Below are 22,152 nucleotides of genomic sequence, written 5' to 3' on the forward strand. Positions count from 1 at the left end.
TCAATCATATATATTCAGTGTGTGAGTACTTTTACTTTGAATACTTTAAGTACATTTAAAAGCACTTAAGACTTTTACTTAAGTAGGATTGTTGATGTAGCACTTCTACTTTTACTTGAGTAAATATTTTGCTGGGTACTTGTACTTTTACTTAAGTACCGAGCTGCAGTGCTTCCTCCACCTCTGCTTATATGTTACTTGTTTTATGTTTTATGTATGCACTTAATCACTAAGGTGAATTCCAGCTAATGTGAAACCTCATCAGTTACATGGCAACAGTTCTGATGCTGACGGTCTCTGTAGAGTGCTGCACAGGGACGGACTGCCAGACTGCAGAACCCACACAAACCCCCCTTTGACGCCTCCAACCAGCCTCTTTCCTCACAGATGACCAAACAGTTGGTTGTATTTTTGTTGTTTACTCCGGCTGTAAATGATGTGTTCAGCCAAAGTGGAACATTGGGAACTTCCAGCTTATTTTCCCCCATCCACCTACCTCCTACCGTACATATGGTGTTGGAATCCGTGGATTTGTCACAATCCGAGACCACTCCCACGCCGTGTGGCTGTGGAACGATGCAAGATGTCGATATCTGCGTTGAATAAAAACAGCCGTCCTGTCGACACCATGCACAGAATTTAATGTTTATAATTTAATGCTTATAAATCAAAACAGCCTCATATGTGTTGTGACCTGATCTGGTCACCCCGGATTCCCAGACTCCGTCCCCGATGCACAGAACATTGAATGAAAACCAGTACTGATCAGTTTCAGTTTCGCCTTTATAAAGGGAGAATGCACAGCTCAATACAGACCCCTCGATCTGCTCCAGCAGCTGACCATTTGCATTCTGTCCGTCCCATGCATTAGGCTCGTTTTATTAATCTTACAACAAGGTGTGGTTACATTTACATAGAAAGGCATAAAAGGTAATGTTTTTCAGTGAAACATGCATATTCAATAATCACAAGGTGGAGGGCGTATACGAAACTTAAAAGACATTGAAGTTCTCCCACTCACATCTTTGATGTGAGTGTGTGTGTGTATTCTCACAGGTCCTCCTGCTACACGACCTTGAGTATATCTTATCTCTTTGGCAAGCTTGTGTTTTCATCTTTGGGTCAACTAAGGAGTTTGCAGTTCGAATTTCTAGACTAACCATTAAACATCAGAATGCTTTATGGCCTCAGTCAGAGGTCTCGATCTATGAGCAACCATACACTTTTACCATATGTGCAAACAAACATATATTTTGACCAGGTTTGACCATATATTTCCACAATTCCCCCTTTTGGACTCTACTAAGAGTCCAACACTCAGAAATATAAGGAAAAAGAAACAATAAACGGTCACATCAGCAAATAGGAAAAACACTGTGTGTAATCAAACAAAACTATGGGTAAAAGTGACATCTATATGTAACAACACATAGACCGTCAGGAGGAATAGAACCACAACCATGATTATAACCAATAGGATAATATAAAAGTAATATAAGTACAAGTAGAACAGTATAAAGATTAATATAAAATTAATATGTAGTTTTATACCTCTGTCCAGGGAACTCGCAGTGTAACCAGTAGATCAAAGAAATTATGAACAACCCTAATATGGTTATCCCAACAAGAAAACAAAAACATGTTATACATCATAGTATGTGGGGGTATTTTAATCGGTCGGTCTTTCACCGTTCCCGCCCCCAGATACTCCTAACAGCTCAAATGTAATGAAAATTATCCTACAGTAAGAATGTTCAAAATTGTGTTTTATCAGTTCATGTATGTGTTCCTGTCCGTCTGCCTCATCGTCCAGCGCCCCGCCTGGTTCTCTGGTCCTCTCGTCCTCAGGATGTGTCTTCTTTCTTCGGATCCCTGGGGTTAGACTACCCGGGATCCTGGATTCCTGTCAGGGGATTATTCTGCCCCTTTTGTGACAGGATCCGTATCTGAATCAGCCGATTCAGACTTCTGCGCCCTCAGATCAGCGTGGACGTCCTGTAGAGATCATTGAGGCTCCTCTGCAGCTGTGCACTGGCTCCAGTGGAACCAGGTGTCCCCCTTTCCTCTCAGCCGAACTGCGTGTGAGGTGCGTTCCGTCACCTGATAGGGACCTGTCCACCTCGGCTCCGACCACTTCCTTTTGATGACCCTCAGAAGTACCCACTCGGCTAAATACTAACACCAAAGCTTCAAATTCATTATGGTTTATATTAATATCATAATACATACTCTTTCAGTGTCAGCTGGCCAGCTGGTCCAGGAAACTGTCGACCTGTAAGAAGCTCATAAGGTGTAGATTATATGGCGTTATTACCAGAACATCAATACAATAGATAATACTTGAACCCATATAAATTTGGTCTGTGCACAGATTTTAGCCAATTTTTGTTTTAGGTTTGATTCATCCTTTCCACCTTTCCTTGAGACTGTGAATGATAAACAGTACCAAAAGCATGCTTCTTTTTTTTTTCGGAAAACCATGTCTAGGGATGTAGGTGTTAATCAGAAATTTAATGACAGTTTGTCACGACACCCCACATGGCCTACCCCATGTGCTTCTTCCATGGCAGTCTGTCTCAGTCCAGGTGGCAGTATGGGGCGTCCGTCAGGCCCTCTCCATACTCCTCCTGTGTCAGTCGCCCCTCCAGCTTTCCACAGTGTTTTTTCCTGTGGAGAAACTTTGTTTTGCAATTGCATCAAATCAGTCCAATCAACAGGGGGAGGCAAGTCTGTTTCTGAACACATAAAAATCATTCGCTCAACATAGCCTGCTGCCTGTTTTGCTGCCTGATCTGCTGCATTGTTTCCTCTTGTGACCCTGTCAGTTCCTGCTCCATGACCTTTGCACTTAATCACAGCCACTTTGCTAGGCAACAACAGAGCTTCAGCAAGCTCTCTCATCTCAGCCTCATGCCGTATAGGTTTGTTAGTTGCAGTGAGAAAACCTGCTCTCAGCCATTGCCCTAATTCCACATGCACTGCTCCTGCCACATATGCTGAGTCAGTAAAAACATTGATGTCCTGTCCTCGACCTATCTTTAGTGCCTCAATCACTGCCCTCACCTCGGCTCTCTGCGCTGACTGCTGTCCCTCTAATCTTTCTGCTTTCAGTGTTCTCATTTCTTCCCCTGTGTCTTCAACAACTGCGTATGCTGCTCTGAGTCCTTCTGTGTCATGTCTAAAACAGCACCCATCTGTGAACAGATTTCTGGCCTCTGAAAGAGGTGTGGCTTGTAAATCGACTCTGACCTTTTCTTCCCTAATCACCCTCTCTGTGCATGTGTGTGGCTCTCCAGCTCCTATCTGCTCTGCCATGTTGATGCCCTCATGTGTGAAGGTGATGTTTGGTGCTTCTAAAATCTTGCTCAACCTCCTCTGTCTCAATGAGGTGAGTGTGAATGTCTCTGAGTTCACGTATGCCACTACACTATGTGTTGTCAGTACATACAGCTGGTGTCCCATGACCATGTGTGCGGTTTTTTGAATTAGCTTAGCTATTCCTGCTGCGTGTTGTGTGCACTGAGGGTGTCTTTTCTCCATGTTGTCCAGGGGGACACTGATGTACATCAGTATTACTCTCTCTCCCCCTTTTCTCTGGAACAGGATGCCATTGATGCAGGCATCCGTTCCAGAGACATCCAAATAGAAAGGTAAAGTGTAGTCAGGGGTGGCTAGTTCTGCTGCAGTGGCCAAAGATTGTTTAAGAGCAATGAATGCTTGTTCAGCTGCCTGCGTCCAATTTAGGCGAGCTGACACATTACGCATGCCATGTTCTTTGACAAGGTCTCTGAGAGGTTGTGTGAGGCCAGTGTAGTTAGCAACAAAGTTTCTACTGTAGCCAGTCAGACCGAGAAATGAGAGCATGTCCTTCACTTTGTCAGGACGCGGATGATGCAAAATGGTAGATTTGTGTGAAGGCGATATGCTGACTCCCTTTTGTGAAACAATGCGTCCTAAGAAAGCAACTTGTTTCCTGACTAATTGGAGTTTAGATTTGCTGACCTTAAAACCAGCTGTGGCCAGATGTTGCAAAACAGCCTGCGTGGCATCCAGGCAGATTGCTGCCGTTGGAGCTGCGATAAGAAGGTCATCAACGTACTGAATGAGTGTAGTGTTTTCTGGGAGGGTGCAGTGACTGAGTATCTGTTTCAAAACCTGATTAAAAATACCGGGGGAGAGCGCAAAACCTTGAGGTAGCCTGGTGTAGCGATACTGCGTTCCCTGATATGTGAATGAGAAAATGTCTCTGCATTCAGGTGCCAGAGGGAGACAAAAGAAAGCATTAGCTAAATCTATGCGTTTTATTAATCTTACAACAAGGTGTGGTTACATTTACATAGAAAGGCATAAAAGGTAATGTTTTTCAGTGAAACATGCATATTCAATAATCACAAGGTGGAGGGCGTATACGAAACTTAAAAGACATTGAAGTTCTCCACTCACATCTTTGATGTGAGTGTGTGTGTGTATTCTCACAGGTCCTCCTGCTACACGACCTTGAGTATATCTTGTCTCTTTGGCAAGCTTGTGTTTTCATCTTTGGGTCAACTAAGGAGTTTGCAGTTCGAATTTCTAAACTAACCATTAAACATCAGAATACTTTATGGCCTCAGTCAGAGGTCTCGATCTATGAGCAACCATACACTTTTACCATATGTGCAAACAAACATATATTTTGACCAGGTTTGACCATATATTTCCACATATGTAAATAAATAAAGCCCCAAAGCGGGATTTGAACTCTGCACAACAGCAACATGACCCAGCGTCCCTGCACCGGGGACCAGCTGCGGCCTCAGGGCGCTTCACCTGCACGTGTCTCCTTCATGGTGTTGGCCGGTCAACATGCGGTGAACACGCCCATGTTAACCAGTGACAGTCACAAAGATGACCCTCTTTAAAAGCGAAACACACTACAGGGAAGGATCCACAAGTACTCTCTCTAAAAACTCCCCGGATGATCTCATAGGCAAAAGTAACAGAATTCAGTTTAGACTTGAGAGAATGGTTGTTAGTGGCAACAAAGCAGGAACAGGTTTATCACAGCTCCTCCGAGTCTCAAGAATTGACCCTCATGTAACCCTTACATGTTCTGTTCATCTGTGTATTTTGTAAATTCATATTTATTTATTTAGTTTAGATTCCATTTTTGCTCATCTTACCCCATGCATGCTTCGTATGTGCAGTGGTGGAAAGTAACTAAGTATTTGTACTTAAGTAATTTTTATGTATTTCTACTTAAGTAAAAATAATAGCTCATACTTTCTCCTCTGACTCCATGCTGCAGCTGTTACCTGGACTTTCTCCTCCACTACATGTCTCCAGTGTCTGTAGTTCCTTGTTCCATGTGATGAACACAGTGCTGGACTGATGAGAGGTCAGACTCTGCATGGAGCTGGTGTCACGCTGCAGCTGTGTTTTTATAATGAGCCTCAGTCATGATGCCGGTGCTCTGGCTCAGTGAGCTAACTAGTTAGCTGCTGTCTGCTAACACAGGTCCATCCATGAATGTGTGATGAACATGAATCATCACATGAATCTACAGCAGGAACACTGACACAGTAAACATGCTGAATGTCTGTTTGTTATCAGCAGCCTCTCTGTTCACTTGATGCCCACAGCCTGCCTCATGACACACAGACCTGTCCACAGCTGCTTCTGGACTGAACATGGACATTAACTACACATGCTCCATTTTACTTTGATTATTTTAACCTGTTCACATCCTTTGCAATGGAAATCAATCATATATATTCAGTGTGTGAGTACTTTTACTTTGAATACTTTAAGTACATTTAAAAGCACTTAAGACTTTTACTTAAGTAGGATTGTTGATGTAGCACTTCTACTTTTACTTGAGTAAATATTTTGCTGGGTAATTCTACTTTTACTTAAGTACCGAGCTGCAGTGCTTCCTCCACCTCTGCTTATATGTTACTTGTTTTATGTTTTATGTATGCACTTAATCACTAAGGTGAATTCCAGCTAATGTGAAACCTCATCAGTTACATGGCAACAGTTCTGATGCTTACGGTCTCTGTAGAGTGCTGCACAGGGACGGACTGCCAGACTGCAGAACCCACACAAACCCCCCTTTGACGCCTCCAACCAGCCTCTTTCCTCACAGATGACCAGATGTATTTTTGTTGTTTACTCCGGCTGTAAATGATGTGTTCAGCCAAAGGGGAACATTGGGAACTTCCAGCTTATTTTCCCCCATCCACCTACCTCCTACCTTACATATGGTGTTGGAATCCGCTGATTTGTCACAATCCGAGACCACTCCCACGCCGTGTGGCTGTGGAACGATGCAAGATGTAGATATCCGCGTTGAATAAAAACAGCCGTCCTGTCGACACCATGCACAGAATTTAATGTTTATAATTTAATGCTTATAAATCAAAACAGCCTCATATGTAAATAAATAAAGCCCCAAAGCGGGATTCGAACTCTGCACAACAGCAACATGACCCAGCGTCCCTGCACCGGGGACCAGCTGCGGCCTCAGGGCGCTTCACCTGCACGTGTCTCCTTCATGGTGTTGGCCGGTGAACATGCGGTGAACACGCCCATGTTAACCAGTGACAGTCACAAAGATGACCCTCTTTAAAAGCGAAACACACTACAGGGAAGGATCCACAAGTACTCTCTCTCTCTAAAAACTCCCCGGATGATCTCATAGCTTTGATTATCAGGAGCAGTAGAAAGTGAAAGTAACCGTGTGCGGGGTGGGTCGGGGCTGCGCAACAAGCTGCGACGTTCATTCGGCTGGTTCTGAGGCTTCAGTGCTATATATCTGTCAGATCCGAGGAGCCTACTGGACCTTTGGTGGCACGGCACAGAAGAAGAAGGAGAAGGAGAAGCTGCAACAGCTCTGGCTGTTTAACAAGGAGGGGACCGGGCTTCATGTAAGTGGATCATGCTGAATGTGCATGTGTTCTGCATGCAGCCTGCAGCTGCTCTGGATCCGACCGGACTCTGAGACAACAGAAACATTAGTGAGCCTGTAGATGCTACTTCAAGTGATCATTTGTTAAACTACTCCGGCTGATGTACATGGAAGGAAAATGGTGGTAAAAGCTTTTTGAACCTGGGAATCAACGTGGAATTTCTTTACCCAAAGAAACCAAGATGTTCGTCAGGGTGATGGGATGATCTGTGGCAGCTCATTGATGGTAAAATTCAACTCTTTGTATTGAAATTTGTTTTGTTTTTTTTGCAATCCTCTACTGAAAAGCATTTAGACGAGTATAGTTTTCCATACAATATTATACATTTATAAAATAAAAAATACTTTGTGTATGGAAAGAATCTGGAGCATCTTTGTGTTTCTGGCATGTTTGTTGTTTCAGACCTCCTCTCTGAGGGTCTGCCTGAGCTGATTCTAAATTTATTGACAGTGTTCTCACAGAAATGTATGCTTGGTGCAGGGTCTGTGATTTCCAGTCAGTCACGCTGGTTTTTAGTTAGTTGAGAGTTGGCTGCTGCAGAGCCTGAGCTCTCACTCTGTAGACCAGATGTTTGTGGCCCCCCCCCACTTGACATCAAAGTTTAGTGTTAGTGCGGCCCGCACATTTCTCTCACACACACTTATTTGCCGAGGCTCACTCTGTGCATTTTATTTTTATTATTAATTGCCCCGGCAGTATTTCTCTGATATTTCGTTTTTTGGGGATTTGTTTTGAGGAGTGGCGCCCCCCCCCCCCCCCCCCCCCCCCCGACACACACACACACACACACACACACACACACACAGGCGTGCACACACACATGTGAGCGTCCTGCACCAGCGGACAGAGCGCGCATTGAAAACTGTGTCAAGCGACGCGCCGTCTGTTGGACAGTTCTCAGCAGCCTGGCCATGCTGGTATGTTGACGGTGTGTGTTTTCAGGTGTGGCGTGATCACTGTGTGCAGGTAGCAGTGTTGAACAGAACACGTGTTCTCAGTGGCTGCCCTCCCTGTAAACAAGCGCCAGTGAACAACTTCTTTTCATGTTAAAGCAGCGTGACATGTTTTATTTAATTTCTATTCACAATAGATTTTGTTATTCTAGCCTACATAAATGTCATTGTCTGTACTGTATCTCCAAAGGTTCAGCAAGTCACTCATTAAGGAATATGACGTGCAGTTTATTTAGTAAACAATGTTTAGATTTTAGTCTTAGTGAAATTCAGGCCCAGGAAAATCGCAGCTTATCAATTAATCGCTAATCGATGGATAAGGTCATTCAACTAACGATTAATGAATGAATCAATAATTTGCATCCCTATTCTGACCTGTTATTAATAAAGATTGAGACGAATGGACCAGTTTACTTTTTTAGACTATTTGAAACACTTTTTTTTTTTTAAAGCGGTCCACCCTCACCCAGACTCTACCCCCAGCGCCCCCTGGGTAAGCTGAGTTTGAGACCCCTGCTGTAGACGCTGTTTCAGGGTGATTGTATTGATTTATTTCAGGGGGTTTTTTTTGTTTTTTTTTTTGCTTTCTTACAGGTTGTTTTTTTTCAGACTTCCAGATTTTTTTCCATACCTAATATGGATATTTATATTTTATATATTTATATATATATTTTATAAATGTAAAATATTATATGAAAAACCATTGACACTTCTACCAGCTCAGCTTTTCAGTAGAGGATTGCCAAAAATGACAGATTTCAATACAAAGAGAGTTTTACCATCAATTGTCTGCCATACAAATATTTTCCATCACCAAACAACTTGGTTTGAAATGTACCATTAGTATTGTAACCAAATTCCATATTTTGTAAAATATGTTGTATATTGTGTGGTGGTTTCAAGGTTCGGAATGGTTTTCTTCCATGTAAATTAAGTGGTGTCACAAAATGATCAATTACAGATTAATCAATAACTGAAACATGTACAAATGGAAAAACCTGTGACTGAGTGCCTTGAGACCGCCGGGCAGACCGGGTCCAGTCTTGTCCTCCGTACTGTGTAATAACAGCATGAAACCAGAAAAATGAAAGTGCCTGTGGTTCAGCCTCTGCAGCCGAGCTGTGGGTGCAGAGGAGTGGCTCCGAGTCATTTGGCAGAGCGTCAGAGTTTAATGAACTGGAGGCTGATTCCCTCTTTGAACTTTTTGTGCTTACTTGTACTTTTCCTCCTTTTCCTTCAGTTCCGGTTGTTTTTGGCAGCGTATGGTAGTGCTGTTTACAGAATGAGTGACATCCAGGTTTCAGACCCCTGCTGCATTTTCCTCACTTTGTCTTTAATTCGAACCATATTTCACATAAGGTTGTAACTCTCAGACGCATTATATTGAAAAACCTTCTCAATCTTTTGACCCCACCACTTTTGACAGCTGTATTGATGTTGAAATGTTTGTTCAGTCTTTTAATAGACATTGTCTGACTGTTTTAAATGTGGTGGAGCACTTCTGCAGCCAGAACCCACTGCCCCTGGATAAACCAGGTTAGAAAAGTCAAGAGAAGGTGGAAATCCACAAATCTTAAAGTTCATAGATTGCACTTAAAGGGACTTATTGCGGCACTCAATGACATGATAAAACAGGCTAGATCTGCCTTCTTCAGTGACCTTGTAACAATGAACAAGAAAAATCCAAGAGTACTGTTTGACAATGTTCAGAAAACGGTTTCCCCTTCGGCACCCCTTGTCCCTGTTCACACAGTGACTGTGACAGGGTTTTACAGTGTTTTGTGAGGTGGAAGGTGGAAAACATCAGAGCTAACCTACCGCCTCCTCTTTCTCCCCTGTTACCCCCCCCCCCCCTCGATGTCCTGCCAACATCTGTGCTGCTAAAGAAACCAGATGTATTTGGCTCCAAGTTCTGGACTCAAACGCCTGCAGCTGGTTCAGAATGCTGCTGCAAGGCTTTAAACAGGATCCAACAGAGGGTCTCACATTAACCCCGATTGTTTCTTCCTTACACTGGCTCCCCATTAACTTCAGAATTGATTTTAATATTTTAACCCTAACTTTCAGAGCTTTAAATGGGTAAGCCCCCCCAGCACATCACAGACATGCTGGTGTGTTACTTCGATCCTCCTGCCAACACCTTCTTAAGGTTCCAAAAACCCGCCTGAAAACCCAGGGAGACCGATCCTTTCTGGCAGTGGCTCCCAGACTCTGGAATGCCCTGATCCTATCTGTGAAAGGTGCTATATAAATAAAGTTTACTTACTTACTTACTTACATGGCTTTGTTTTCTCTCATCACAGCGTAAGCTCGGATGGTCACGGCGGCAGCATGACATCATGCACTGTCGCCCTGTTTCTCTGTGTAAGTTCCGCCTCAGCAGAGTTACTCGCGGACGTTTCACGTGGTCTGAAAGCTGATCTTTCTGTTTCTGTCTGCTAGGTGTTCCTGTGTTCCATCGACCTGTCTGAGGAGAAAATCAACGATTATTTTGAAAATGTAGCATCCTGGGTACGTGCTCATACTGTTTATATGACGTCATTATGGGTAATGCATGCCATGTGAACAGGTGTCATTTGAGGACCTTTGGAATTACCAGTACAGTTATGGTGCAGTTGAATGATCTTTTATGTTCAGAAAGTTATTTCTAAAAAAATAACAAACACCCCCTAGAGGCCTTTAAGAGGAACAGTGCAGCGATGATGACTGAGCAGTGATTACCAGGACACTAATACCCCGTTCACACTGGGGGGAAAAATCTGGCTTAAACAGGATTCGGCCGCATCCTGATCAATCCAGATGTGTTTTTTTCTGAGTGTGAACACCTTGAATCCGGCTGTATCCAGTTTGATTTCAATCCGGCTAGATCCACCTCTCGTGGGTGGCTCAAATGTGGCTCAGGTGTCAACGCAAATGTGGCGAGCGAATCTGGCTAGCGACTACTACTACTTCCGGTTAGTGATGTGCTACTTCCGGTTCACGGACCGCGACACGGGACAAAAAAACCGCATGACGCACACGCGGCCCTACTGCGGCGTGAACGGACTCTGTATATTACGAGGCGCCACCTAGTGGTTTGGAGGACAGCAAACACGCTGGATTTGAAAATAGGTCTGAACGCATCCAGTTTAAAGGCTGCCTGGGCTCAATCCTACTCTAGCTGGAATGACTTTCTCCAGTGTGAACGGGGCCTAACAGCGGATGTCTTCCAATGTTTCTGCTTCACTTCACAGGGAAAACATCTGGAAAACGAGACTGTCCTCATAGAAACAAACAACATAATGGTAACGTTGTTAAATCGTGTGTAAATTTAAGCATGTGAGCCATTAACTTGAATCTCTTTCGATTGCAGGAGATGATCTTGAGCGGCTTCAATCGATTCTGTGAAAAAACACAACACGACGAGAATTCGTTTTTACGCAATATGGCTTGTAGCATCACTTATCATCACGTGAGTGTGCAGTAGCAGCTTTTTTTTACTGCCAGGTTTGTTGTTGTGTTTTATCACTGAAGGCCGACCGAACCGATCACTTCCTGTCTGTTCACAGGACGCCAAACAAAGAATAAGCGAGGAGGAGCAAGTAGTCAGAGTCCCTTTCTTTCACCTGGCCTGCCTATATGTCAAATTAATGAATATCAGGGTTCAAGATGGGAAGCCACCTCCAGGTATGCAGATCTATAAACTATCTCACTCACACCCTCCTCAGCCCTCCTCTCCACCCACCCACCTGCCCCCCTATGGGGTTAGGACCGTTTGGCCACTCTGCCCCAAGACTCCGGATCTCTCTCCCCCAGCCCCTCTCCATCATATACTACAAGACTCACCTTTTCAAACCGGCCTAGCATACATGACTCATGGCTCCATGAGTCCAGCTTTTAGTCTATTTAATCAACTATTGTCGGTGTGTTGTTGGTGCTGTGAGAGGCGTCCTTAAGAAAGTTCTTAAGTGCCCTGAGAGCTTCCTCTCAATGAAATGCATGCTTATTTATTATTGATAACGTCATAAAAATGGAACCTGACCCCTACACATGCTTTACTCTGCACATTAGCATCATCCTCGCTGAATTACAAGTGTCGGTCACAGGTGGTGTCAGGTGGTGCTGGTGGCTGTATCACGTTGTTAAAATGAGTTTCTCTTTCTCTCGTCCTCCACAGTTTGCGGTGACTTTGGTGAGTACATGTGCTGATATATGTAAACAAGTCACATGGACGCACTGTAAAAGACACTTTCTAATTCATTGTCTTTTTTTAGATGTGATTTTTGGCCTTTATCAGAAAGTCAATGAATTTACACAAAGTAAGTCGCACTCATTTGTTCACACATGTCTATGAAGTGCATGTGGATGCTGTGCATGGGGGGATGACGCACGCCACGCTGCTCTCCTTCCTGTCCGTCTCACTAATGCTTGTCTTCATTCTGCTTCTGTCTTCTTGCTTGTGGGTGTGTTACTCTTTGTTTTAAAGGTACAGGAAACAAGAGCTGATGTGATGTTTCAATTACAAACTGACAAGGCTGCAAAGCATCAGCTGACACGAGGATTGTTGGATTGAGCTCTGCCGCCAACTCTGGCTTTTAAAACCTCAAACTTCATTTACTATAAGGAGCACTGACAACTGGGGCTCGTTAGGTCACAAAGTAATGACAACGCATGATGAAGAAAACGAAGAAAACATGTAATAAAAATGTAGGAATAAATTACATTAATAAAAATATATGAACATGCTATGAAAAAAAATCTACTCGTCTCAGGGTCTGTCAATAAAAAGGTCTTTTAAAGCTGCCGACATTTTAAAACAACAGAAATCCAACACATCAAAAACTCTCAAAATAACTGCCCTCTTTGTTTAGCCATAGTACAAAATCACTGTGATACTGTAAAAGTGAGGACACACACACACACACGTGTATAACAAGTGATGTTTTGCATGGTGAAAGCAGCAGAACAAAACTATGAACCTGTGTTTCAACAGAACATTTCATTACAGAAGAAATGAGCCGGTCTTTCCTGTACCTTTAACCTTCACAGAATATCACATCCACATGTTGCTCATATGGATGTAATATTGGTTCGAATCTGGCGGGGGCCTCTCTGTGAGTTTTCTCCAGGTGCTCCGGCTTGTTCGATGTGCTTGTCAGGTTAATTGGTGACTCTAAATTGACCGTAGATGTGTGAGTGTGAACAGTTGTCTGACTGTGTGTTGCCATGGACTGGTGACCTGTCCAGGGTGGACCCCGCCTCTCACCCATAGATAGCTGGGACAGGTTCCTGACCCCCGTGACCCTGCACTGCAGGATGAAGCGGGTTAAAGGATGATGGATGGATGTAGCTCTAAATGTCAGATTTTATTATTGACTGAGATGTCTCTAATTTTAGGTTCCACAACAACCACAACAACACTGCCAACAACAACAACAACAACACTGCCAACAACAACAACACCAACACTGCCAACAACAACACTGCCAACAACCACAACAACACTGCCAACAACAACAACCACACTGCCAACAACAACAACACTGCCAACAACAACAACAACACTGCCAACAACAACAACCACACTGCCAACAATAACAACACTGCCAACAACAACAACAACACTGCCAACAACAACAACCACACTGCCAACAACAACAACACTGCCAACAACAACAACCACACTGCCAACAACAACAACCACAACAAAACTGCCAACAACAACATCAACAACAACTGTAACGCCACCAACAAAAATGCCAGATACAACAAAAACAACAACAACTCTAATACCAACTACAATCAACGTGACACCCACAGAACCAATCATTGGTAAGCTATGCTAATGTGATTACAACCCACAAACATTCTTCCACGGCTGGACACACCAGGTTTAGTTAGAACTTACCTGTGATTTATGTGCTGTCATATTTTGTGTACGTTTTAGAGGACACCTCTGAGAGACTTTCTGTCTAACAGAAGAACATTTCGTTACAGAAGAAATAAGCTGGTCTCTACTTTCCTGTACCTTTAACTTGCACAGAATATTACATCCATATATATATATAATTTTATTGTTGACTGAGATGTCTCTAATTTTAGATTCTACAACATGTATGTCATCAACATCAACAACTGTAACTCCACCAACAAAAATGCCAGATACAACAAAAACAACTACAATTACCCTGACATCCACAGAACCAATCAACGGTAAGCTATGCTAATGTGATTAAAACATCTATACATATATATTTATGTCCGCATACTTTCTTCCACTGTAGGACACACCGGGTTAATTCAGAACCTACCTGTGATTCATGTGATGTAGTACTTTGTGTAAAATACTCTCATCACGATTCCTCTGGGAGGAGTTTGTTAAATTACGGCGAGGGCGAAACGCAAATTGCCGCAGTCTTTCAACAATTTACGCTTTAGAGGACACCGCCGACAGACTTTCTGTCTCGTATCGAGGCGATACATCCGTGTACCGGATTTCTTCTCCCTAAGTCTTACAGGGACCCATATCTCCTTCTAGGGGGCGCTGCAACGCTGTTTGGCCACGCCCACTCACAGCAAACAAAGCGTTTTTTAGGCTTTGGTGAGTTTTTTCTTTATTTTCACTAGAATCCGTAGAAAACGTCAGACCACATCAAACTGGAGCACGATAAATGGCTGGTTGGTCCATTTATTTGTTGCATGTGGTGAGCTGGCTGCTATGCTAACAATACCAACTATCAGTTAGCGAGCAGTTGAAGATGGATGGATGGATGGAGTTAGCGAGTCAGCTGAACCGTTATCCTGCTATGTCACAGTTTAACCGTCATCTAAACTGCGCCTGTCGTGATGCTACCATCATAAGCATAATATCAGACTCATCATTATTACTGTTGTTTTATTCGCACCGTTCTCCGCTGCATGAGCTTTACCTGTTTTTAATTTGGAGCCGTCATGATTCATTTTTTTAAATCTTGCTCTTCTTTGATGTTGCTTCAGTTTTTCAATCCGTCTGCTTTCTTGTCATTATAATAACTCTCGAACTGCTGGTGAGCTCAACAGTTACACATATAAAACTCTGTCTCTTTGCTGTATACAGTCAATTATTATTTATGAATGCATTAACTAATTAATTCTTTTTTTTGCTTTAGACACATATAGTCCACAAAGTTATGGTAAGCCTGCCGTCATTTCAATTCAGTCTTTTTGCTGTTTTTTAAATGAATTCCACCGTTAAAAGGAGCGCTCCTTAAATAAAATGGTTTGGGTTGGTTGACTGAGTCTTTGTATTTTGTTTGGAACAGAGAACCCGTCCCATAACATCTTGCTGCTGCTGTCGTTCCTCCTGAACGTCGTCCTGCTGACGGTTGTCGTGTACACGTGTTGTAGTTCGAACCAAAAACAGCAGGTCAGCTACAGAGAGTTCTTTGTCTTTAGTTTTTTTTTTGGAAATCCACATGTTTAAACATCGAAGTGACAAAATGTGTTTTTCCAGACGGACGCCTGTATGCTGAATGGAGCCCCACTGACTGAGTACCAGGTACTTCTGCAGACATGTTGGGAATACATACAAAAAAGAAAAAAGCTTTTATGACCATTCAACTGTGTCAAAAAGAGTAGGGGTTAAAGAGCGGCCGGCAGGCTGCTGCTGCTGCTGCCGCTGCTGCTCGCCCTAACATGCACCTTTCTGTTCTCTTCTTTTAGCTCAGCACGCCACTGGAAACTGAAAAAGAATGTGACAGAGAATCCAAACATCTGATTCAGGTTAGTGTGAGAACGTCTTCCCTGTCCTGGCCAGGCTGGCTTTAATTGACTGCTCCTCCACGGCGCTGCTCGCAGCAGACCTGGGCTGGGAGTGATGTCCTGTGTGAGGGTTTATATCTGCGTGGACATTCACATGTGCTGCGTCTTTGTTTGTCGTTGTCGTACAGCACCACTCTCACACCGTCACCATGTCACCAGCTGATTGAAGGGAGCTGCAGGATGTGGCGGAGGACTCCAGCAGCACCAGCTCTGTGTAGCAGGGACTCAGCTCCAGGCTCAGCTCTTTCATTCCAGTGTTAGCTCCAGCTACTGGCTCTTTGTATATTGGAGTCACCTTGATCAGCTGTTTGCATGCAGCTGTGGCAGCTGTAGTTTAATTGTATTTTTCATGCCTGTTAGCCTGTAATAATACCCACAGCTTCGTGGATGCAGCTCGGGAAAGTACTGATCGATCTCAAATACTCACGCGCTTCCGTATTAATTTCTTTTTTGTTGTTTGAATTATGTAACACTGGAAGAAGCTAGCTGGCTCTATACTAGCACAGAGTGTGGTTAGGACGAAGCTCGTCAGGAAAAAACACAAAAAACACACCAGAGAGGCTAAGTTTGTTAGCAGAACTGTAGCTAAAGCTAAGTGGAGCTGAAAGTGGCAGCAGTATGTTCTCACCTGTCCATGTCAGGTCGGCCTGTAAATCTGAAAGTATTATTTTCATTCGTTGAACAAACTGAAGCCGTTGCCGCCCAGCTGTCTGGATGCAGTGAACACACACAGGTGCACTAACAAAGCTCAGGTTTTTCATTTGATGGCGTCAGACTGACTGTGACTGTATTGATTATAGAGGAAATATGAATTTTGAATGTTGATGTTTAAGCTTGATGCAGAAATTATGATTTTTTTTCTCTCTGCTGTATCATGTGCTGCTTTTACCTTCAACCTCATAACATTATATTTTTTTAATCATTCATACAGAGTGTGTTACAAGGTGCAGAGTACATTACTCATCCATACGTTTTTGACTGTGAGCGGCCATCTTGAATTTTGAGGTTAGGGTTGGTGGCTGTGTCTGAAATCACTCCCTCCCTCACTCCCTACCCCCATGTGTGGAGGTCAGTGTCGCGCAGCATGCAGTGAACTCATTGTGAAAGCATTTTCGGACGATTCAGACATGTCACAAATTAAACGATCCGATCTCTGCCGGCTAAACAAACTACGCAGTTATAATTAGTTTGATTTCCGCTAGGCAAGCAGAGACCATTGGATGGACACTACTTTACAATGATGCATTGTGGGATGCATTGAGGGCCCTGTATGGGGTCTAGAATTTCTCACTAAGAGTTCGGACAGCACTACAAAATGGCGGAGGCTCTGTATAGCACCATATGTAGTGATCAGGGAGTGACTTCACACACAGCCTTTCTGATATTCTCACCCTGCATGTACCAGTTAGCCAGTTAGCTTAATGCTAATGCTATGCTATATATTGCTATAATGTGATCGTGACTCCTGTGAATAGTTCTTCCTGCAAATGCAACAATCCAGCGTTACACAAGGTCTAACGTTACCAAACGTATCCAGTCTTATTACAAGAATGCAGACTTTACCAACATATCGTCACATTATAACCAACATTTATACAAATATAATAACCTACATAACAATAATATATATCATATATAATATCCTCAATATGGTTTAAAACCACTGTGTGTGTGTTTGTGTGTTTTGATGATCCACTTTATTTATTGTTTAACAAACAGAAAATGATGTGTGTGTGTGTGTGTGTGTGTGTGTGACAGGAAGAGCACACTGTAAGCTGTGGGGAAAGTGTTTTTTTAAGTCTTTAAACAGGCATGTGTCATATGGTGTCTGTATTACCTGTGAATAAAATGTCTTTACTCTGCCCACCCAGTTGTTCGTCGGTCGTGCTCTGAGTGTCTGTGTGTCCCTTCCACCTCAGTAGAATTCTTTTAGATTTTAAGCTTTGACCTCGACTGAAGGAATTATCCATCATTTTGGTATCTCCGTGACCTCGTGCGCCTCCCGTTCTTCTGACCACAACGCGTCACAATATGTCAAGGACACTTTGAGGGACGTTCTTCACATTAAACTTCAATTTTTTAGCATTTGTTATGTGTGTAATATCTAAGAAAAGCTGTGAGCACCGTGTTCAAGGTCCTTTTTTTCCTTAGTGTTTCTTAGTTCATCGTCCATCTGCAACGAGAAACAGCATTTGTGAGCTGAGAGTGTAGATCTACACACTCCAGAACTGATCCTGCTGCTTCTATCGGCAGTCACATCCTTGATGGAGGACGCAGTGTTCGCTGTACATGAGGAGACAGATGAACACTGTCAACAGCTTTTGAGTGTCGCTCTGGCGTGAGAGTCGAACTGTCTGGTTACTGCTAAACAAGTCTGTACAAAGACCAGCTGTTTCAGCAGTATCATTATGAGGATTATGATGATGATTGATGACGCTAACAAAGAGCTGAAGAGCAGAAGATAATTGTCAGGCTGGAATCCACGCACATTAAATTGTATGATTCCCTCGAGGCACACTTCAATGAGAAGTCTTATGTAACACTGGGGACAGGCCTGTGAGAACTGAGCAGCAACACGACCTTATAACATCTGGGTCAAGGTAGTAATCTGAAAGAGGGGGTAGATAATGGACCACTGTGCGAGTGTGGGCGAGCTATGAAACTCTCAGACACACACACATTTATACACAGAGACCTTCAGTCACTGAGCGCTCTTCCAGTACACAGAGGAATTCAGTCTGAGTCCTGAAAGAGGTTTTTTTCGGTTATTTTGAGCTCATGGAGAGTGAATGTGCTGAAAAGAGAAACCAACGTAACACGTCGTTTAAATTCCAGCGGCTTTCCTGTTTTTTGTTTCTCTGGATCTCTTGGACATTTCTGCCGTGTCCTCTGTGGGTCATTCTCTGTCTGACTCCTTCCATGCATTCAGGTCAGGTCTGGTTGTGACCAGTGGTGGAAAGTAACTAAGTATTTGTACTTTGTTACTGTACATAAGTAATTTTTCATGCATCATTCTACTTTACTTATAAATAATGCATACTTTATACTTTTACTCCATTACATGTTGCAGCTGTTACCTGTACATTGTACTCCACTACATTTAACAATACATTTTTACATTAAGTACATTTATGAATACAGTTGTGTTCATACAGCTGTGCTGGACTGATGTGAGGTCAGACTCTGCATGGAGCTGGTGTCACGCTGCAGCTGTGTTTCTATTATGAGCCTCAGTCATGATGCCGGTGCTCTGGCTCAGTTAACACAGGTCCATCCATTAAAGGTAGGGTAGGAGATTCTGAAAACTCAGTGAGAGTCAGCCAGATTTAAAGTAAACACACGCCCCTTTCTCTCGGAGCTCACCCCGAAGCCACGCCTCCAATCACATGGACGCATCACCTGAAGACGAGCTGCGGTCTGTGACTTCGGCCATCATGCACGTACCTCTCTGGTGCGCACAGAGCAGGAAGAGAGAGACAACCAGCCAATACTCCTACAGGGTCCACCCGGAGGATTGATGATGTTTTTATGTTTTATAGCTTCAGATGATTCATATTCTTCGTTTTAATGAGAAACTGCCGAACTAATCGGTTGCTATCGGATTGTAAAGAGAAGTTACACTAATTTAACACAAAGAGCATCAGAATGAAATCTCCTACCCGACCTTTAATGTGTGATGAGCATGAATCATCACATGAATCTACAGCAGGAACACTGACACAGTAAACATGCTGAATGCCTGTTTGTTATCAGCAGCCTCTCTGTTCACTTGATGCCCACAGCCTGCCTCATGACACACAGACCTGTCCACAGCTGCTTCTGGACTGAACATGGACATTAACTACACATGCTCCATTTTACTTTGATTATTTTAACCTGTTCAGATCCTTTGCAATGGAAATCAATCATATATATTCAGTGTGTGAGTACTTTTACTTTGAATACTTTAAGTACATTTAAAAGTACTTAAGACTTTTACTTAAGTAGGATTGTTGATGCAGCACTTCTACTTTTACTTGAGTATATATTTTGCAAACAACTGAACAACTTTGAACAACTTTTTTGATCCTAGTGAGGGATTTTATTCTGAAAGCCAGGAACCGGAAGTTGTCGCTACGTAACACCACGGAAACCACCGGCGTGAGTTTTCACAGTAACTACCGGATAAGACGGAAAAGGTAAACACACGTTTATATGTGTGTGTGTGTGTGTGTTGACAGCGTGAGGACAGTAAACACACGGAGAAGCTGAAGTGAAGTTATTTGAAGCGGAAAACGAAACGGGAAGCTAGCGTGCTAGCTGGCATGCTACTAAGCTAGCGCTAAGCTAACGTTGCTGAAAGGAAACATTAAGAAAGTTTAACAAGACGTCGTCACATCTGTCGTTGTCATAAGAGGGAAAAACAGAGTTTTATCTGCTGTCTAGAACGTAGGTAGTATCATTTGAAGCTAATATCACTTTGTAACTACGCGTGAAATGTAGACATGTGATGAAATCTGTACGTTTTATCGTCAAATATCACGTTTGATGCCACATCAGATGATAGCTGTGATATTATCTTGCTAAATTGCATTTAGAACAAGAACGTGAGCTCCTTAAAGAGACACTTGATATCACACAGCTGGATCTTGATATTCCGTGTGTACGTTGACCTGAGCTTGAGCTTTACATTTTCCTAAAGAGCTGTCACAGACATAAGGATGAGTGCCTCCCTCTCCTTCTTGAAGTTCTAAATGTTGCACTTGTTGTGTGTCTCTTTGGGTTGTGGACAGATTTCCTGCTCACGATGACAGACTCCTCACTTCTGAACTCCGAGCTGGAGTTACAGGAACAGGAGGAGCTGTATCAGCAGCTGCTCCTACAGGTAACTCATGCACACTGAGAGTAAGAACTGTCTTTAAGTCGCTTTCTTCGGTGTCAGTGATTATCTGTTGTCATTCTGCAGTTCTGTTTTTCTTCTTTTTGTTAGACGATGGGTACCATGCAGGCTGAAAACCCAGACTCCAAACTCATCCGACCCCAGCCTGGTGAGCTCCGCCACAAAACATCTTCTATCAAATCTTCACACATGGAGGTCAAGGCCGCAGTTTAGCCCTGTCACACGACCATCTTTTCCGTTTTTCTCCCTCGGCCAGGCACCTGTGTGAAGACTGTCAATGAGAAGGACCAGCAGAAGGTCTTCATCAACATCTGCCAGTCTACCTCAGTCCCGCCTCCACCTGAACTCTCCAGGGATGAACTGGTGGAACTGCTCCAATCAGACGATCCCAGCGGCTACAGAGTTCCCATGAGCCTCGGCGAGCCGCACACAGAAACCGATAACAGTGAGTTAGGCCAGGCCAGTTCTGTAGCCGCTCTGATCAGCACACAGTTTGCTGCTGTATCAAAATACTGGTTTGTTGCAGCCCTATGTATGATGTCTTGATGTTGTCTTCACTGGAACAGAGGCGCAGTTGTTTTACTTTGGTCAGCGAACAGCTGCGCCTCTGTTTCAGGAACTTTTCTAGCTGGCACTGGAACAGGAAGCGACCTCAAGAAGCTGGAGCGAGCGCAAGAACAGCAAACAAGGCTGCTAGCTGCTTTTGGCTAGCTGTTCCATAAGAACATTCTGTGCCTTCTCTTCTGGGATTATAGACACCTAATTTCTCCGTGCACTCCATATGTAGCTGTCTTACTGGTTTATGGGCTGTGGCCGGCAGTGGAACTCATACTTCAGACACAGATTTGTCTGTCTGGAACGTCTCCATGTTTACAGCTGCGTTCCTGTGAATCTCTTTCTCTCCCATTCCCACTCACTGTTTCAGGCTCTCAGGGCTGCACAGCGTATGATGTTGTCATCAATCAGGAGTTCTTCCAGAAGTGTCAGGTGTGTATGAGCCAGGCTGTAGTGTTGGGTCTGTGTGTGTGTGGTCATGTTTTGATCACTGTGCACACTTGTGTCTTGTAGAAGGATCCCTTGTTCCAGCAGTTTGTTATCATGGTGTCTGTTGAAGGTTTAGAGAACAAATATAACCTGGAGCTCAGTAGAGGTAAGTGTGTGTGTGTGTGTGAGAGAGAGAGGGAGACTTGTTTTTAATTCCTCGCTCTTGCAGACTGGAAGGTGCTGAAGAACAGAAAGTTCTTGGGCTCACTCAGCGAGCAGAACATCCGGACGAAGAGCAGGCCGGTGATTCAGGAGCTGCAGCCTCAGTACGTCTGACCCCGAGGTGGAAGCCTTGTTTTTAGGCCGTGAGGTCACACACACGTGTTTTCAGTGCACTGATGCTGTGTCTGTTTCCCTGCAGGGAGACCGCTGCTGTTAACGCCAGGAGGTGAGGCTCGTTGTTCTGTCTGCGTTTTAACTCGGTGTTTGCAGAGTGAGAGTGACATGCTTTCATACGTTCCCTCACTGTTCCCAGACCGGAGTTCACGCTGCTCGTGGAGCCCCCTGCTGGCAACCCCGAGTACCTCATAGCAGAAATCAAGCTCCC

At 43.7% G+C, this 22,152-nt stretch overlaps 2 protein-coding genes and 1 long non-coding RNA gene across 5 annotated transcripts in view; 2 read left to right on the top strand and 1 right to left on the bottom strand.

Annotated features, from left to right (window-relative positions):
* Window positions 1–2,610: 2,610 nt before the first annotated feature.
* On the bottom strand, window positions 2,611–9,070 carry LOC114440458 (uncharacterized). Of its 2 annotated transcripts, none has more exons than XR_003671143.1 (3): window positions 8,902–9,070; window positions 6,236–6,978; window positions 2,611–2,667 (listed from the first exon to the last, which is right to left on the bottom strand). It is a non-coding gene; the product is annotated as an uncharacterized LOC114440458 (long non-coding RNA). The 2 variants fall into 2 exon arrangements; XR_003671142.1 differs by lacking the exon at window positions 2,611–2,667 and having other exon boundaries at window positions 5,842–6,349; window positions 6,519–6,978; window positions 8,902–9,056.
* Window positions 6,782–17,488, top strand: LOC114440447 (uncharacterized). Its single transcript, XM_028412893.1, has 15 exons — window positions 6,782–6,908; window positions 10,207–10,267; window positions 10,346–10,414; window positions 11,137–11,187; window positions 11,256–11,354; window positions 11,452–11,569; window positions 12,060–12,074; window positions 12,157–12,201; window positions 13,985–14,095; window positions 14,421–14,483; window positions 15,031–15,054; window positions 15,184–15,287; window positions 15,375–15,419; window positions 15,584–15,643; window positions 15,811–17,488. Exons 2-15 carry the CDS (start codon window positions 10,235–10,237, stop codon window positions 15,847–15,849), a joined length of 876 nt encoding a protein of 291 aa, XP_028268694.1. The 5' UTR covers window positions 6,782–6,908; window positions 10,207–10,234; the 3' UTR covers window positions 15,850–17,488.
* Window positions 17,489–19,763: 2,275 nt separating this feature from the next.
* Window positions 19,764–22,152, top strand: part of pih1d1 (PIH1 domain containing 1) — a 2,825-nt gene continuing 436 nt past the window's right edge. The window contains exons 1-9 of one of the 2 annotated variants that reach the window (XM_028412904.1): window positions 19,764–19,860; window positions 20,455–20,546; window positions 20,652–20,709; window positions 20,818–21,006; window positions 21,487–21,548; window positions 21,630–21,711; window positions 21,775–21,871; window positions 21,967–21,993; window positions 22,081–22,152. The exon at window positions 22,081–22,152 is cut by the window's right edge and continues 7 nt beyond it. In XM_028412904.1, coding sequence (XP_028268705.1) covers window positions 20,469–20,546; window positions 20,652–20,709; window positions 20,818–21,006; window positions 21,487–21,548; window positions 21,630–21,711; window positions 21,775–21,871; window positions 21,967–21,993; window positions 22,081–22,152 — 665 coding nt within the window. In that variant the 5' untranslated portion in view covers window positions 19,764–19,860; window positions 20,455–20,468. The other variant, XM_028412905.1, reaches the window with a different exon arrangement.

This window comes from Parambassis ranga, chromosome 8, assembly GCF_900634625.1.
Source record: "Parambassis ranga chromosome 8, fParRan2.1, whole genome shotgun sequence".
NCBI classification, from domain to species: Eukaryota; Metazoa; Chordata; class Actinopteri; family Ambassidae; genus Parambassis; species Parambassis ranga.

Coding starts and splice junctions, on each gene's coding strand:
- LOC114440447 (XM_028412893.1), top strand. CDS start 10,235: ATGACATCATGCACTGTCGCCCTGTTTCTCTGT. Junction 15,055..15,183: donor ATATAGTCCACAAAGTTATG/GTAAGCCTGCCG, acceptor TGTTTGGAACAG/AGAACCCGTCCCATAACATC. Junction 15,644..15,810: donor AATCCAAACATCTGATTCAG/GTTAGTGTGAGA, acceptor GTTGTCGTACAG/CACCACTCTCACACCGTCAC.